The sequence below is a fragment of the Petaurus breviceps genome, unplaced genomic scaffold, assembly GCF_028583685.1.
Source record: "Petaurus breviceps papuanus isolate PSGF00001 unplaced genomic scaffold, PetGlider_PUasm1.0 90847, whole genome shotgun sequence".
Taxonomy (NCBI): Eukaryota; Metazoa; Chordata; class Mammalia; order Diprotodontia; family Petauridae; genus Petaurus; species Petaurus breviceps.
The window spans coordinates 15,680,219-15,696,635 of NW_027187360.1; the positions used below are offsets into that span (position 1 = coordinate 15,680,219).

General features: G+C 41.2%; 1 protein-coding gene across 3 annotated transcripts in view; it reads left to right on the forward strand.

Annotated features, from left to right (window-relative positions):
• Positions 1–2,531: 2,531 nt before the first annotated feature.
• Positions 2,532–16,417, forward strand: part of EDN3 (endothelin 3) — a 40,730-nt gene continuing 26,844 nt past the window's right edge. Inside the window, exons 1-3 of one of the 3 annotated variants that reach the window (XM_069072496.1) lie at positions 2,532–2,702; positions 2,830–3,107; positions 4,008–4,323. In XM_069072496.1, the coding sequence (XP_068928597.1) occupies positions 3,056–3,107; positions 4,008–4,323 (368 nt within the window). In that variant the 5' untranslated portion in view covers positions 2,532–2,702; positions 2,830–3,055. Of the gene's footprint in view, positions 2,703–2,738; positions 3,108–4,007; positions 4,324–16,417 lie in introns of those variants that run through there. The other 2 variants (XM_069072497.1, XM_069072495.1) reach the window with 2 other exon arrangements.

Here is a 16,417-nt window from a genome sequence, read left to right on the forward strand (position 1 = left end):
AATATAAAATCCTCTGTTTGGTATTCAAAGCCCTTCATAACCTGGTTACCCTCACCTTCCCAGTCTTTTTACATCTTAACCCTATCTCCCCTCACCACCAATGTACTTTTCAATCCAATGACACCAGTCCCCTTGTGTTTTTCAAGCAAGAAACTCCATTTCCCAACTGGATATATTTTTACTGACTGTCCCCCATCCCTGTAATGCTCTCACTCCTCATCTTTGCCTCTTGGCTTCTCTAGATTCTTTCAAATCTCAGCTCAAATCCCACCTTCTCCAGGAAGCTTTTTCTAATCCCCCATAATTCTAGTGCCTTTCTTCTGTTGAATATGTCCAATTTATCCCATATATACATGTATACATGTCTGTCTATCTGTCTATCTATCTATCTATCTATCTATCTATCTATCTATCTATCTATCTATCTATCTATCTATCTATCATCTATCTATCTATCTATCATCTCTCTCTCTCTATCTATCTATCTATCATCTATCTATCTATCATCTCTCTCTCTATCTATCATCTCTCTCTCTCTATCTATCTATCTATCTATCTATCATCTATCTTGTTTGTACTTGGTTGTTTGCATGTTGTCTCCACTATTAGACTGCTAGCTCCTTAAAAAAATGGACTGTCTTTTTGTCTTTCTTTGTATCTCTAGAGCTTAGCATAGTGCTTGGCAAATAGTAGGTACTTGATAAAAATTTATTGGCTATATAACTATTATTATATGAATTCCACTATAGCATATGCTTGTCTGTAACCAGATAAATGCATTTCTTGGAGTTATTTTTTCTTGGGGTAGGGGTTATCATGAAGAATACTAGTAAGTGTGGGAGGCAGGATTTGAATACCTCTACTCTTTGACACTAAATTCAGTACACTTAACCATATACCAGGTTAAAAAGAAAAAAAGAGAAGTTCCTTTCCCTATTAGTACACATATTTAGAAGTGATCAGGAAAAAAAAAAACTTTCATTCCTTCACACTTTCCAACTTTTAAAAAAAAATTGCAAAAAAGCCAGTGGACTTTAATGACTTTGCATGTTTATGTTTGCTTATTGTGCCTTAAGAATCAACAGGCAGAGAGCTGTTTCAGTTCTGTTGTCTTCAGCTTCAACTGGTCTTCTCAGTCATCAGAGGCATGCTTTGTTCTTGCCATGTGTGAAAACGTTGATTCACAGCAGGGCTTACATTGCACGAGACCCATCTGAAACAGACAGAGGTACAGTTTTTCTGAGTTGTGTGTAACAGTTGCTTTATAACCACTACTGTGGTGAGAACAAAAAAAGTACATAAAATCCCAGAAAAATCAGAACCATTTACCTGGTTAGAACAGTGACTGGTACATAATAAGTACTTCATAAAGCACTTGCCTTGCCTTTATTATAAGCATATTATGATATTCAGTTCTTGAACTACTTCCTTCGGAGAATTTAGAACAAAGTGCTTTGTAAACCTTTACACATTATCAAAATGGGAGCTACTATTTTATCATTATTTTTTCACAGATTCTCAAAATGGAAAGCTAGTTTTATGCTTGTTTGGATAAGTATGAGAAAAGGTCTAGCAAAGGGTTTCTCATATACTATGCTCTTAATAAATGCTTGTTGAATAAATTGAAAAGATGATACAGGCAGGGGGCAAAACACCAAAAGCTGGGTATATTTCACTCTTGCAATTTGGATTAACTCAATAATCACTTGGACAGAATCTATAACTTTCTTGGAAATGTGGAGATTCCTTAACAGAGATTCTTAACCTGACTAAGGAGTCAGTGGAAACATTTCTCACTAAACCTGGAACTTTTAATATCTTGATAGTTGTATTTCTACTGGGTTCCTTTGTGATCCTATGTATTTTATCTTATGCATTTAAAAACATTATTTGGAGGAGTCTGTAGGCTCCCTCAGGCTGCCAGAGGAGTTCATGACACAACAATGATTAAGAACTCCTGCCCTAACCATAGTCTGTGCCTCTGCTTTTTCCCTAGCTGAACCCAATACCTGTTAGATGACTAACCTTAAAGACTTCAAGGGCCTTTTGAAACTGTCAGTGCTGTATGTAAGCACATGGTATGTCCTCAGAGAAAGAGGTGAACAAAGAAATCTGCTTTTCTTAGGTCTGGAGTTCTATGTATGACACTATGCTCCAAAATCTCAAACAAAAGAGGCTATACCTTAGGTTAATACTAGAGCATCACATTAGCAGGGAAGAGGGCAGGTTCAATAACTGAATGCTCTAAACTTGGGAATCAGCAAGGACAGAGCATTGCATCTGGATCGAGAAGACCTGGATTTGAATCTCATCACTTCAACTGCTTGGGCCTCAGTTTCCTTATCTTTAAAGAGAGGTTGGACTAAATGATATCATAAGTTGCTATGAACCAGCTGAATCTCGGTGTGTGTGTGTGTGTGTGTGTGTGTGTGTGTGTGTGTGTGTGTGTGTCCTTCCGGCAGCTGTCTCTGCTCAGACCCCCCGGAGCCCCCGCCCCCTTTCCCAGGCTCACTGTGCAGGAGAAGCACCAGGCCTCCAGTTACTAGTGTTAGCCCTCCCACTCTCCCAGTTCTGTTGCCCTCGTCCGTGCAAGCCCGCCGAGTCCCCAAGGCAGCTGTCCTGGCAAGCTGGGAGGCGGCCGCGGGTGCCCCCGACTTTAAGACTCTGGCTGAAGCTTCAACCCATCCTTTCGGGCGGGGGAGGTGAGGGTGGAGAGGGTGTGTGTTTGTGGGGAGGTGGGTAGGGAGGGACGGAGGGAGGGGGGTGGGGAGAGAGGGAAGAAAAGAAATATTTGCAGAGCGGCGAAGAAATGAACAACTTCTTCTGAAGGTTTCATATGACGACTTCAGCGCCCTCCTGGGTTGATTCTGGACTTAGAGAGACTGCACATATCCGTCTTCTCCGGACTGGCTCTAATCACATCTGGATCCCAAGGGCATTAGTGCGCAGCGGAGCCCCCGGGAGCTCCGCAGCCTCCTGCAAGGGGCAAATTCCTTCAGTCCGGGGCATATCCCTCGCTTCCTCTGACTTTGTGCCCATCGGCTGATTTGGGTTCATGGAGCTCGGGTTGTGGTTCCTCTTTGGACTTACAGTGACCTCCACCGCAGGTAACTGGACTTAGTGCAGCTTGCTCTCTTATCCTCCTTCCCTCCCTCCAATGCATACACAGGGACAGCAACCCCCAAGCCCTCAATCACCTCGGGTAGCCCGGGTTCATTGCTGGGAATGGGACCTGGCCGCAATGGGGCAGGCAGAGCAGACCCCATGTGGAGAAGGATTCCTTTTAGTTTTCCAAGAGGCGCCGAATACGGTTTTGTTTGGTTTCAGTCTACTAGGCTAGTGCAATGCTGCAGAAACTTTCTTTTGGGTGGGAGAGGAAGATCGAAAGGGAGAGGGGATACATACACAACTGCTTTCCCACCTACTCTGTAGCCGGGAGCCAGACTGCTCCCTGAGGTCTCCTGGAAAGAACCCCTCCCCCGTGCGGCCAAACCTGGAAAAGTTGTCAAAAAGTCTGAGGCCCTGCGGGCAAATTGATTAGGTTCTGGGAGCTGTCCTCCCGCTGGACCCGGGTGCTTGGGGACTGAGGTGGGCTTGTTCCCTGTCAGACAGGTGGGAGCAGAACACTCCCCGGAGCTGGAGGTCGGGTGAAACCCCTGGGAGGGGGAGAAGCTGCTGGGAGAAAAGGAGGGCATAAGATAGGAACCTCTAGGGGGATAAGGTGAGGGGAGAGAGAAGGGCTTAGTCTGGAATGAGTTTTGGGGAGAAGGAAGAAGATGGGGAGAGAGGGGAGGGGGAGAGAGAGAGAGAGAGAGAGAGAGAGAGAGAGAGAGCTCTAGGGGTTATGAGATAGAAGAGGCTGAGAAAGTGTAGAGCATAGGTTGGAATCCCTTGGCTGGGGTCGAAGATATTTCTGGGAGAGAGCAGGTCGTAGGTGGCATTCCCCTCCGTGGTAGTAAAAGGATCATTCTGGGAGCCGCTCTGCAGGCTTTCTCTCTTTCCTGCAGGGTTCTTGCCTCCTAGGGCGCCTCTCCTGGAGGCAGCGGCAGCTGGAGGGGGCGGGGGCCCCAGGGTTCCCGAAGCCCGGGAGAGCGATGGAGAAGAGAATGAAGCAGCGGCCGTCGCGACAGTCACGGAGCTGAGCCTGAATGGGGCCGGGCAGAACAAGGGCTTGGGCGGGCCCAGGGAGCCCAGGCAGGCATCAGTCGGGGCAGGAGGGAGCCCTGCGCGCAAGAGAGAAAAGCGCTGCACTTGCTACACTTACAAGGACAAAGAGTGCGTGTACTATTGTCACCTGGACATCATCTGGATCAATACACCAGAGTAAGTGGGGGGGGGGGGTGCAGGTTTGGAGGACAAAGTGGGCAACCTTTGAAGGGCTGGCAGCGTAGACTGAGGGCCCAGACTTCAAGTTCCAATGTTCATGCCCCTGTTATGCCTCTCCCAAACCCCCACCAAAAATAGTTTGAAACAGAAACAAACTGTTTGCATCCTTTCCCCTTGCCTGGATCTCACTAGAAGCCCTGCACTCTCTTCTGTATGGGATCTCCCTCCAGGCCCTGAAGCACCTACCCCTATAAAGAGTCTGTCCTACTTCAGGTCCCATGTGTTGTGCCCTCCCAATGGTCCTTAGCTTTCTGGCAGGATCAGGATCACTGGGGGCCCAGAAAATACCTCCTTGCTATAGTTGGAAGCTTAGACCCTTCCCTTATTCATTTGGGAGGCCCCTGGGTAGCCGAAGAGAAATTCAATCTCCAAGTTTCTGGTCCAGTGGAAGGGTGAGACCTGCCTTCAAGTGAAATGAGACTGAGCAGGAGGGGGTTAGATACCTGATAAGTCCCTCTAAGCCTCTTTTCTGAGAAAGAGGAAGTCCTGAAAGCTATCTCCTGTCCCAGAGGGTAAGTGGTGCCTTCACCACTCTTGACCCTGGGGGAGCTCAGATGGTTTTTGAATTCTTTGAAAGGCAGCCAGCCTGCCATCCAGTGCATGGAGTACAATCAGGCTGGTGGCCTGGAAGCCCAGGAATGAATCTAAGTTAGCCAGCTAGCATTCTGGATCTCTAAGTGTGTGTTACACAATCCGGATATAATTCCATTAGAGCATCTGGATGGCCTTATATCCAGGCTAGCCACCTTTTTTCAAGAATGTTTTTGCTTATATATAATAAGATGATTGATTCAGAGTTTAGAGATCTTAGAAATCATCTACTTCAATTTAATTTTATAGATAAATCGAGGCCCAGAGAGGTTAAGTGACTTGTCCCAGGTGACACAGGTAGCAAGTAGTTGAGTTTGGATTCAAAACCATGTCCTATGACTGCAAATAGTCCTTCCCATTACACACACTGTTCTGTCTTTAAGTCTCAAATAAGTCACCAACAAGGTAGCTCCCATATGGTTCATTCATTCAACAATTATCTATTAAGTGACTGTGCCAGGCACTGCAGATACAAAGACAAAGATAAAACAATATTTTGTTCTTAAGGAGCTTACACACTATTGGAGAGAAATACAGTATACTTAGAAAATCAAACGCAAATTAGACATAATGTAATTCCAGGGGAAGGACACTAGGGTATGGGGAGAGAACAGCATGCTATGACCAATATTGTACAGAAGTTGAAAGTTGCCAATGGTGGAATCTAAGGATTTGTCTCAGTTTTTCTTTTCTTGGTGTTGTAAAGAAAACCTGTTTTTAGAATCAGAAGTCTTGGCTTTCAGTCTCAGCTCTGTGTGATTGGTAAATCTTTTGACTTCCCTGGGTTTTTAGAATCCTCTTCAATAAAATGAGGAGGTTGGTATTAATTAACTCCAAGAGTTTGCCAAACACTAACATTCTATGATTCTGTTTTTCTCTTCAACACTCATTGCGTTTTCCTAGAGTTCCCAAATATTGAAGAGTTAGTTGGATTGCCTTCTGTATGACTTTCATGGTTGAAACACGGGAAGATTCTATGTCTGAGAAAGTCCGTTTATTGTTCTGCAGTTCATATTTGCTTATTGTTCAAAATATAATATAATAGGCTACAAGCATTATTAATCAGCTCATTTTGTAGATAAGAAAAGTAAGGCATGTAGATTTATAGATGGCATAGTCTACCTGTTAATTCCTTAGCTTTGAGCATAATAATTGTACTACACTATCTTCTCTATGTGAAAGCTGTGGGAAAAGGGACAGTAGTGAGTTCAATGCCTTCACCCCACTGGCTCTTCTGTTATTCTCTCTCTGCCTTTGTATCTCTGTCACTCTGTCTGTCTGTCTCTGTCTCTCTCTCTTGGTGGGGATGAGAATACTTAGCATTCAAGTCCAGCTTTGCAGAAATATGCTTTCTTGAATACATAGAATTTTCCCGAATCTCCTTGGGACCTTTATTTCCTCGGTATAACTAATTATCTTTGGAATCTCACCTGTAAGAGACTTTTCCTGCTCTCTCTTAATTCCAGTGCCTTCCCTTTAAGATTATCTCCACTTTATCCTGTATCTATCTGATTTTTGTATAGTTGTTTGCACATCATCCATATATATTTGTTTGCAATCATCTCCCCCATTAGATTATAAGCTCCTTGAAGGCAAAGCAGGGATTTTTGTTTGTTTGTTTTTTTGTAAATCCAATATATAGCCCTGTCCCTGGCACATAATTGGAACTTAATAAATGCTTGCAATCGACTTGACTTAATGATACAACAACAGCAACAGCAACAACAACAACAACTACTACCACTACTACTACAAACTACTATTATGAAGGCAAAATGACAGAATGATTACAGGGCTGGATTTGGAGTCAGAAAGACCTGAGTTCAAGTCTTGTCTATGACATATTTGAGTTGTGTGAGCATGGGCAAGTTATATGACCAAGTAACCCATGCAACTGAATTTATAGACAAGTTGCTGATCTGTATCAGTGGAATTCTATACCTAGGATACATGTTGAAATCACAGGTCTAGACACTATACCCACTAATACCCCCAATATTCTCACTGTAATGTGAAGATGATTCTCTTGAGTCTATATTAGTGGAGCATGAGTTCTTACAAGTTCTATCTAATGGGGGAGATGATTACAAACAAATATATATGGATAATGTAATGATAATAAATCACATTTTTAGGTTGTATTTTTGTTCAGTCATATCTGACTCTTCATGATTTTATTTGGGGTTTTCTTGGCAAAGATACTGGAGTGGTTTGTCATTTCCTTTTTCCAGCTCATTTTGCAGATGAAGGACTTCAAACTGGGTTAAATGGCTTGCCCAGGGTCACATAGCTAGTAAGTGTCTGAGGTCAGATTTAAACTCAGGAAGATGAGTCATCCTGACTTAAGGCCCAGCACTCTGTCCACTGTGCCACCTAGCTGCCACATTTGTATAGAGTTTTACAATTTACAAAATCTTTGTGAGGCAGAAAGTGCAACATTTTTATCCGAACCCTTTCTGCTTGGGCAATCTCTTCCCTTGCCTTCTATGACACTACTTTTTCTAGGTTCTCCTTTTTCTCAGCCTCCTTTGCTAAATTTTCATTTAGCCTCTGCCTTCTAAACATGAGTGTTCCACAGGGCTCTCAATTCTACTGTCTTCTCTTCTCTCTGTTCATACAAGCTCCCGTGAGTTCAAGTACCATTTTTCTGTAAATGACTCCTAAATCAAATCTAGGCTGCTACTCTCTCTTGAACTCTAGTCATGTATCTCCTCCAAGACATCCCAAAGGCATCTCAGACTCAACTTATTTAAAATGGCATTGTCTCCCCCTGCAAACCTATTCCTCTTTCAAACTTTCCTATTTGGGTTGAGGGAACCACCCAGTCACCCAGTTTAATAACCACAGAACACCTGTCTTCCTCACTACCCATATTCAGTAAGTTGACAAGTCTGGTCAATTCTTCTTCCATTATATTTCTTGCATATATCCCTTTTTTCTCCAATCAAATAACTCCTACACTAGCCCAGACCCCTATCACCTTTTGTCTATACTCCTCAAGTAGCTTCCTAATTGATTTTCTTATTTCCAGTATCTCTCTCTCTCTTTTTTTTTTCTTAAGCAATCGGGGTTAAGTAACTTGCTCAAGGTCACACGGCCAGTTATTTCTGGGTGTGGTGCTGAGTATCTGAGCCCAGATTTGATCCAGATCATCCCGACACTGGAGCCAGTGCTCTTACTCGCTGAGCCACCTGGCTGCCCCTCTCTCTTTTTTTCTAATTCATCCTCTGTTTAGCTGCCAAAATTCTTTCTAGGCAGAAGTCTGACCATATCATCACCTTACTCAAAAATCCTCAGTAGCTTCCCATTTCCAATAGAATAAGATGCATTTTCACAAGCATGGTATCTAAAGGCCTCCAGAATTTGGCTCCCTTCTCTCTTTGTAGTCATTTTTATATTATTCCCTTTGATCAACTCTACTTTCAAGCTGAATACACCTAGAATACATCCTTTTCCTTTACCAGACTTTCTAGGTAGACCTCCTTATTACTTTCTCGTCAAATACACCTAGAATACATCCCTTCTCTTCTCTACCAGACTTACTAGGCAGACCTCCTTACTACTTCAGAGACTTCTGGAAATTTCCCCTTTGACTGTATGTACTCCAGACTTCTTCCATTGTGCCCCAGAATCCTCTTTATCCTGGAATCTCAGTCAGCACTGGAATTCACATGTTGGAAATACCGGCTCTTTGGCCTCTCCTGCTAATTGAATGGATCCTTCCAGAGACTCTATTTAAGGAAGGTACCCCAGTCAGCCAGGTTTTGTTTCTCTCCAGGTACCCTCCAGACTTTTTCCCTCCTACTTTTCAGCTTCCTTTTATATGTTATCTTCTTCCATTAGAACTTAAGCTCCTTGAGGTCAGGGACAGTCTTTCTTTCTACTTGTATTTTTTTCCCCAGTACAATGCCTGACACATAGTAAGCACTTAACAAATGCTTATTGATTGTTGTTCAGTCTAAATTCTCATTTTTGTTCAAGGGTCATCTCAGATTCCACCTTCTTCATGAAGCCTTTCCTTATGTCCCTGAATTATGAGCACTTTTCCCCAGTGGTTTGGGGGTCAGTAAGCTGTATATAAATAGCTCTCTGGGCTACAGATTGACTTAGAAAACCACATATTAACATCATCTGTTTTATTATATTTTTATCTATTTTGTTAAATATTTACCAATTACATTTTAATATAGATGTGGCCTCAGAAATATATTTGATACCTCTACTCTTTCATGCCTTAATTTACCTTCATTTTACTTATGTGAGTACATATTTTATCCTCCCAGTAGAATATTAGCCCTTGAGGATAGGGATGGGTTCTTGCCCTCAATCCCTGACACAATGCCTAATAGCAGGTGATTCATTTGTGTTTGTTTTATTGACCTGACTTGAATTCTCCTTTTTGAGATAAGGAAACTGAGTTTCAGAGAGGTGAAATTACTCGCTCAGAGTCACACAGCTAGCAAAGTGATGGTGCTCTGATCTCAAAACCAATCACTTGTCTACTTTATCACCCTACTTTCCCATGAGTCTCAGCCAGGACCTTCTCACTTAGCATATCAATTTGAACTTTAGTAATTAAATATGAACTTGTATTTGATAGTATGAGAAATAATCTTAAAGGGAGAGAAAGGCCTAGTATTTCAATCCAACTTGAAGCCCACCTTTCTTTCCTGAGTGAAGGAAATCTCTTAAATATTACTCTATCATCCAACCCATATAATTTTGCTTCATCTGTGAAGCCTTCCGTGATAACCTAAGCAAAGATTGGTTCTGCTCTTCTTTCCCCCATTCAACTCTCAAAGCCCTTTTATCTACCTTTCCTCTGTGTTCACACTCTACATTGTGTCATATATTTGTGAAAAAGGCATATGAACAGAATAGCTCTAGGTTCTAGGTCTGGAAAGAGGAGCTTATCTATTTTTTCAGGTACTGGGCAATAAAATTATTGGCAGTGATATCCGGTTTGATTATCAGAAAGTTAGGCATCTCCAGCCCCTCCTAGCAAGGGTACACAGTCTATTATACCCACTGGGAATATTTCTGTTGCCCTTTGGGTCACCTGAAATCCTGATTCCTAGGAACTCCTGATGTTCCAATGGTTTACAGCACTATCACTTTACAGAGCGCAATAAAATATTTCTATAGACAAAAATAGCTAGAAGAGTTAATGTTATATTTCAGCTCTGATAAAAATTTATTAAAGTGCCTGTTGTGTTCTAGGTGCTATTAGAGATTGTAGTTCAGTTTTGTCTGACTCTTTGTAACCCCATATCATGCCAATCCTGTCCATGGTGCTTTCTTGGAGTGGTTTCCTTCTTCAGTGAATTAAGGCAAACAGAGGTTAAATGACTTGCCCAGGGTCACATAACTAGTAAGTACCTGAGGATGGATTTGAACTCAGGTCTTCCTAACTACAAGTCCAAAGCCCTATCCATTGGATCACCTACTTGTCTGCTGGGAAAAATACAAAATTTGAATGACATAGTCCCTGCCTTCATGGGGCTTATGATCCAGGATGGAAGTTGACATACATGAGTAACTATGTTGACACAACTATGATGATACAAGTTGAGGGGAAAGGTTGTTATTGATTTGGGCAGAGACAGGCCCATGCATGGGTCAGCTAAAGCTTCTTGAATGAGTTGGGATTTGGCCTTTAAGCTCAATATTCATTTGTATAATATTTGCATTTGCATGAATGCCTAGTGCCCTTATGTTATAATGATTTGGGAGACCCTTATTACTTATAGCTTAGGACCAAGAAAGGTCCTTGACCTACTGGAAGGTAGGGGAAGAGAAGGAGGCTTTGGGGCTTCTCTCTCCCCACCTACTACCCCCTTAAAATGGCCCAAGGCTGCTACATTTATAATTCTTCTTTCAAACCCAGATTAAATCTGCCTCCTGGCTCTTTTCTACTTCAAGGTTCCCTTTGATTTTCATTTTGATCTGATTTTATTGCACTTTCAAGGATTAATAATTTCATGTAGGTGGATAGTGGATACAGCACTGGGTCTGGAGTCAGGAAGACCTGAGTTCAAATCTGGCCTTAGACACTTACTAGCTGTGTGATCCTGGGAAAGTCATTTAACCCTGTCTGCCTCAGTTTCCTTATCTGTAAAATGATTTGGAGAAGGAAATGGTAAACCACTGTAGTATCTTTGCCAAGAAAACCCCCAAATGGGGTCATAAAGAATCGGATGTGTCAGAAAAATGACTAAAGAACAGCAACAACAAAATGTCCTCTCCAGGTGTTAGTGACAGTCCTATGACCATTAGCAAATTACTTAGCTTATACCTAAAATAGGGTTGGTGATATTTATCTCATAGTGTTTATGTGGTGTTTAAAGGAGATAATATATATATATATATATAGTGACTGTTATATCAGTTGCTTGTGCTGTCATAAGAAATGCCACCAGTTTCTCATGGGCTGTTGCTATAGCTGATTTTTTTTAACCCAACTGCCAAGCCTCCCTAAACTAGACTGGTTCTCAGATGTGTACTCACTTGCTAGGTCCTGCCAGAGTTTTTATTAATGAGTATAGTCTTCAAGAGCCCTGGATTACCCTAATCCACAACTGGAGAATAATGTTAGCAGAGGAATCTAATTACCAGCATAGAAATGTTGGGGCATGGGTAGAATTATCCTAGACTGTCCTGTCCTTCCTTAACAGAAACACCTCCCTTTCCCAAGGGACACAGGCAATCAATCTAGCATTAGTCAATACTTGTTATGAGCACTTCTGTATACAGGCAGAGTCAGGAGCTAGGTGTTTGGAAGAGGAATCCTAAGGCTAGGAGAAGGGATAAGAAATTAATCTATATTCATCTGAATTCTTTACTGGTCTTTACATCCAGTAGAACTCACCTACAGAGGAATCAATCATTTTAATAATGTCAAAGAGAGTAAACAAATATACAATAGTGTATTTGAAATCTTGTTTTATCATTTCAAGATATCTTCTTTTCCTGAAATGAAATCACCAGTCAATCAATAATTAACAAACATTTATTAAACATCTACTCTGTGCCAGGCACTATGATAGGCACTGTGGAGTTGGTTCAGAAAAAAGTTTATTTACCTCTGCCCCCTCTCTCCTTCTATTTAAATATTGAGGAGTAGCCACAATAATAACAGAATCATTTACGTAGAATTTTAAGGTTTGCAAAGTGCTTGGCATATTGTCTCATTTGATTTTCACAATATTCCTGTGAGGAGGGTACTGCAGATATCCCCATTTTACACAGGAGAAGACTGAAACTGGGAAGCTAAGCGACTTGCCCAGTGTTACATAGCTAGTAAGCATTTGAGGTAGGATTGAACTGGGCTGTCTCTACTAAGCCACCTAGAAAATGATCAAAAAGTCACCATTAGCAAATGAGCTTCTTGGCCAATAGAACTATAGTAGTTTGAGCTCAGTGTTTTGAAATGAGATAGTCACTTCTATCAAAAACCCTCATTCTCAATGGTTAGTACTCTGTTTAAGGCAGTGATTCATGAAGTAGGTAAGGACCTAGCCCTGTCCTTAATATCAGTTACAAGAGAAGTTACTGATGCCAATAGGACTCAGATACATAAAGGGATGGACTGAACCTCAAGTGTCATTAAAAGATTGTTGAATTGATTAGGGAGCCATTCTCTTTCCTTTCCCCAAAGCCCCTCATCTGTTGTCAGATAGTCATTCATTCTTAGTCATTTACTTTGGTAATGTGCTAACTTTTGGGCAGGATGTTTACCAATCTATCAATTTGGGTGCATTCTCTTATACAGGATTTCTTAACCTGGGGTCTATAAACTTTTTTTTTTGGAGGGGGAAGGCAGGGCAATTGGGGTTAAGTGACTTGCCCAAGGTCACACGGCTAGGCCGGATTTGGACTCAAGTTCTCCTGACTCCAGGGCTGGTGCTCTATTCGCTGTACCACCTAACCACCCCTGCTCTATAAACTTTTAGAAAAACATTTTGGTTACTTTCAATACAATTGGTTTCTTTTTTAAAACTTATGTACAGTTACCCTCTTCACAGTGTCCCTACAATCTGGAAAATTCATATAAAATTTTTTGGCCCTTCATACCAGAGAAGTTTTAATTTTTCTTTTTCTTTTATGGGGTGTTTACATTACCTTATTGTAAAATTTGGGTTAAGTATTTGGGCATAGGCTATAAGTAGGTCAATGTTAAGTAAAAATATTATGCACATATTTTATGCATTTCTGAGTTTCTAAACTTTTTCTGTGTCACATGCTGGCCTTTGCATGTTGTCTGTAGCTTCTGCAAAACATTCCAAAAATTTCCATTTAATTTCTTATGCCAACCTGCAATATATTGGAACTATGATGGGAAAAGTCATGATGTAGGAGGGATAATTTTATTTTGTTTTATGAATTTATTCTGAGAAGGGATCCATAGTCTTTACCAGTCCGACAAAGGGCTTCAGGATACACACAAAAAAGATTAAGAACTGTCTTATGAGATCTTGTTAATTGTCCCCCTCCCTTTTCACTGTCTCCTTCCCATACCCCCTCTCTCCCTATCTATACCCTGTATCCCCTTCTGCTTTTCTGTCCATTTCCTTTACTCCCACTTTGGCACATTTCTTTTTTATCAATTGTCTTAGATCATGGCTCCACCAGTAACTTGCTGCTGTGAGCTTGGACAAGTCCTTTCCCTCTTTTGGCCTCCATTTCCAACCTATAAGATGAGAGGGCTGGTCTAGGTCATTTCTAACTCTGTCAGTCTATGATCTAGTGAATGAAGAAGACAGAGGTTTAGAGTGCTCTATGTTTGATGTTTCCAACAGGAAAGACATTTTGTCTTTTTCAACAGAAAAATAAGAAAAGAACCTCTCTAATAAAACATGTGTAATTCTTATTTTAAAACATTCTCCCACAAAATAACTTCCTGCGTGACTGTCTTTTCCATGTTGTGCTGTCCTACCCTAATCTGAAGTCAGTGATCAGGAGGAAGAAAGAAAAGGAATCCTTTCTGACAGCGTGTAGGACACTGGGCTGAGTTCTAGTTTAAGTGGCAAGGGTGGCAGAGCCCTAGCTGATCAACTTAGCTCTGAAATTTCACTCTTAAATTCATTCCTTTGGGAATAAAGACCAGAATTTTCTTCTAATTAATTACCTCCTTATTTAAGCAGACTAACTCAGGTAGTACCGGGATTAGAGCATAGTTGCTGGGGGAGGTAGATTTGAAGCTACTGAACATTTTCTTTTTTTTTTCCTTTGCTTTTTGGAGGGAGTAGGGCAGGGCAATTGGGATTAAGTGACTTGCTCAAGGTCACATCACTAGTAAGTGTGTCAAGTGTCTGAGGCCAGACCTGAACTCAGGTCCTCCTGACTCCAGGGTGGGTACTCCATTCACTGCGCCACCTCGCCGCCCCACTACTCACCATTCTCTACTGGATACTCTCTTGTTTCTGGGTTTCTGTCACACTGCCCTCTTGGTTCTCTTCCTATTTGTTTGTCTTTCCTTCTCAGTCTCCTTTGTGGCACCATCACTCATATTGTGTCTTCTAACTGTGAGTGCACTCCAACTCTCTATCTTAGATTTTTTTTTTCACTTTTTACACAGTCTCTCTTGGGGACCTCATCAGTTTACACAGGTCTAATTATCATCTCTCTTCCAATGAATGCCATATATATATCCAATTATAATCTCTCTTCTGAGCTATAGATCCACGTTGTCAACTGCCTATTGGGCATTTCAAGCTGGATGTTCCGTTGCCATCCCAAACTCAGCTTGTCCAAAACAGAAATTCTCATTCCTCTTACCCCCATCCCCAAATGAATCCCTCTTAAAAACTTCCCTGTTTTTGTTGAGGTCACCACCATCCTTCCAGTCCTCCAGAATTGCCTCCTTGGAATCATCCTTGACTTCTCACACTCTCTTATCTCACCTATTCAATCAGTTGCCAAGTCTTTTGGATTCTACCTCCACAATATTTGTCCTCACCACTCAAACAGATACAATGCAGGCTCTTTTCGCCTCTTTTTTTTTTTTAAAGCAATTGGGGTTAAGTAACTTGCTGAAGGTTACATGGCCAGTTATTTTGTGTGGGTGCTAAGTATCTGAGACCAGAACTGATCCCGGGTCTTCCAACCCCAGGGCTGGCTGTCTTACTCACTGTGCCACCTGGCCACCCCTCTTTTCACCTCTTGTCTATTGTAATAGTCTTCTAATTGCTCTCCCAGCCTCCAACCTCTCTCCTCTCAATCCACATTCCACATATCTGTTAAGGCAATTTTCCTATTCCTTTTACTAGTAGGATAAAACAAACAAACAAACAAAAACTCCTATGATATTCAAAGTCCTTTACAACTTTCTAGCTTTATTATACATTACAACCCTCCACAAACTCTTTGGTCCAGCTAAACTGGTCTTGCTGTTCCTCACATATAGCATTCTATCTCTGGTCTCTGTTCCTTTTCATTGACTGCTCCCCATACCTGGAATGGACACTTCCTTCATCTCTCCCTCTTAGAAGTCCTAGTTTCCTTAAAATCTCAGCTTTGGTGCTACTTTCTATATGAAGTATAGCTGCTTGTATTTTCCCTATTCTATTTCTCTGTCTCTATCTCTATTTTTTTCCCATAAATATGTATATACAATATACATATGTATATTCTTACATGTATATTTCTAATATTTTAGATATACTTACATATGCACATTATATTTCTCCTGATAGAATTTGAGCTCCTTGAGGGCGAGACTGTTTTATATTTGTCTTTCTATCTCTATGCTTAGCACAATACCTGGTGTTTTAGAAATCCTTGATGATTGATACAAAATGTACCAATCAATGATACAAAGTGAGCTCCATAAGGACATGGACCTCACAGTCTGGTGAGGGGTAAGATTCAAACACAATTATAATACATAATACTGTCTAATAAAAATTACCCTCAAAAGAGATAACACTTGAAACTTCTAAGAGGCTGTCAGAGAAGAGAAAGGATAATAACTAACTTAGAGAAATATAGTCTAGTGGAAAATTAAAAAGTGGGAAGCCATATACCAAAGGCAAATTCCATGACTTCAAAGTATCATTTCAGGCCACCCTTGCTTCTAAGCATAGTGTGGTAATAGAAAGAGACTTTCTGCTTTCTGGTTCTGGTAATTATAACTATGTGGTCACAGACAAGACATTTAGCCACTCTGACTCCCCCTTTCCTCAACTGTAATGTAGGCCCCAAAAGATTTTTAAACTACCTATCTTAGTGACTTTAACAACAAAAGCGGCTTGTTAAATTATGAAAATGCTATAGAAATGAGTTAGTATTGTATGTTGCTAGGAAATATACAGGGTACCTTGCTAGGTACAGATAGTATATTTGCAGAAGATATGAAGTTGAAAGATATAAATCTCAAAATAGATCTCAATGATATCTCAACAGGTTAAAGCAATGAGTTAAATATAATAGATGGAATTTA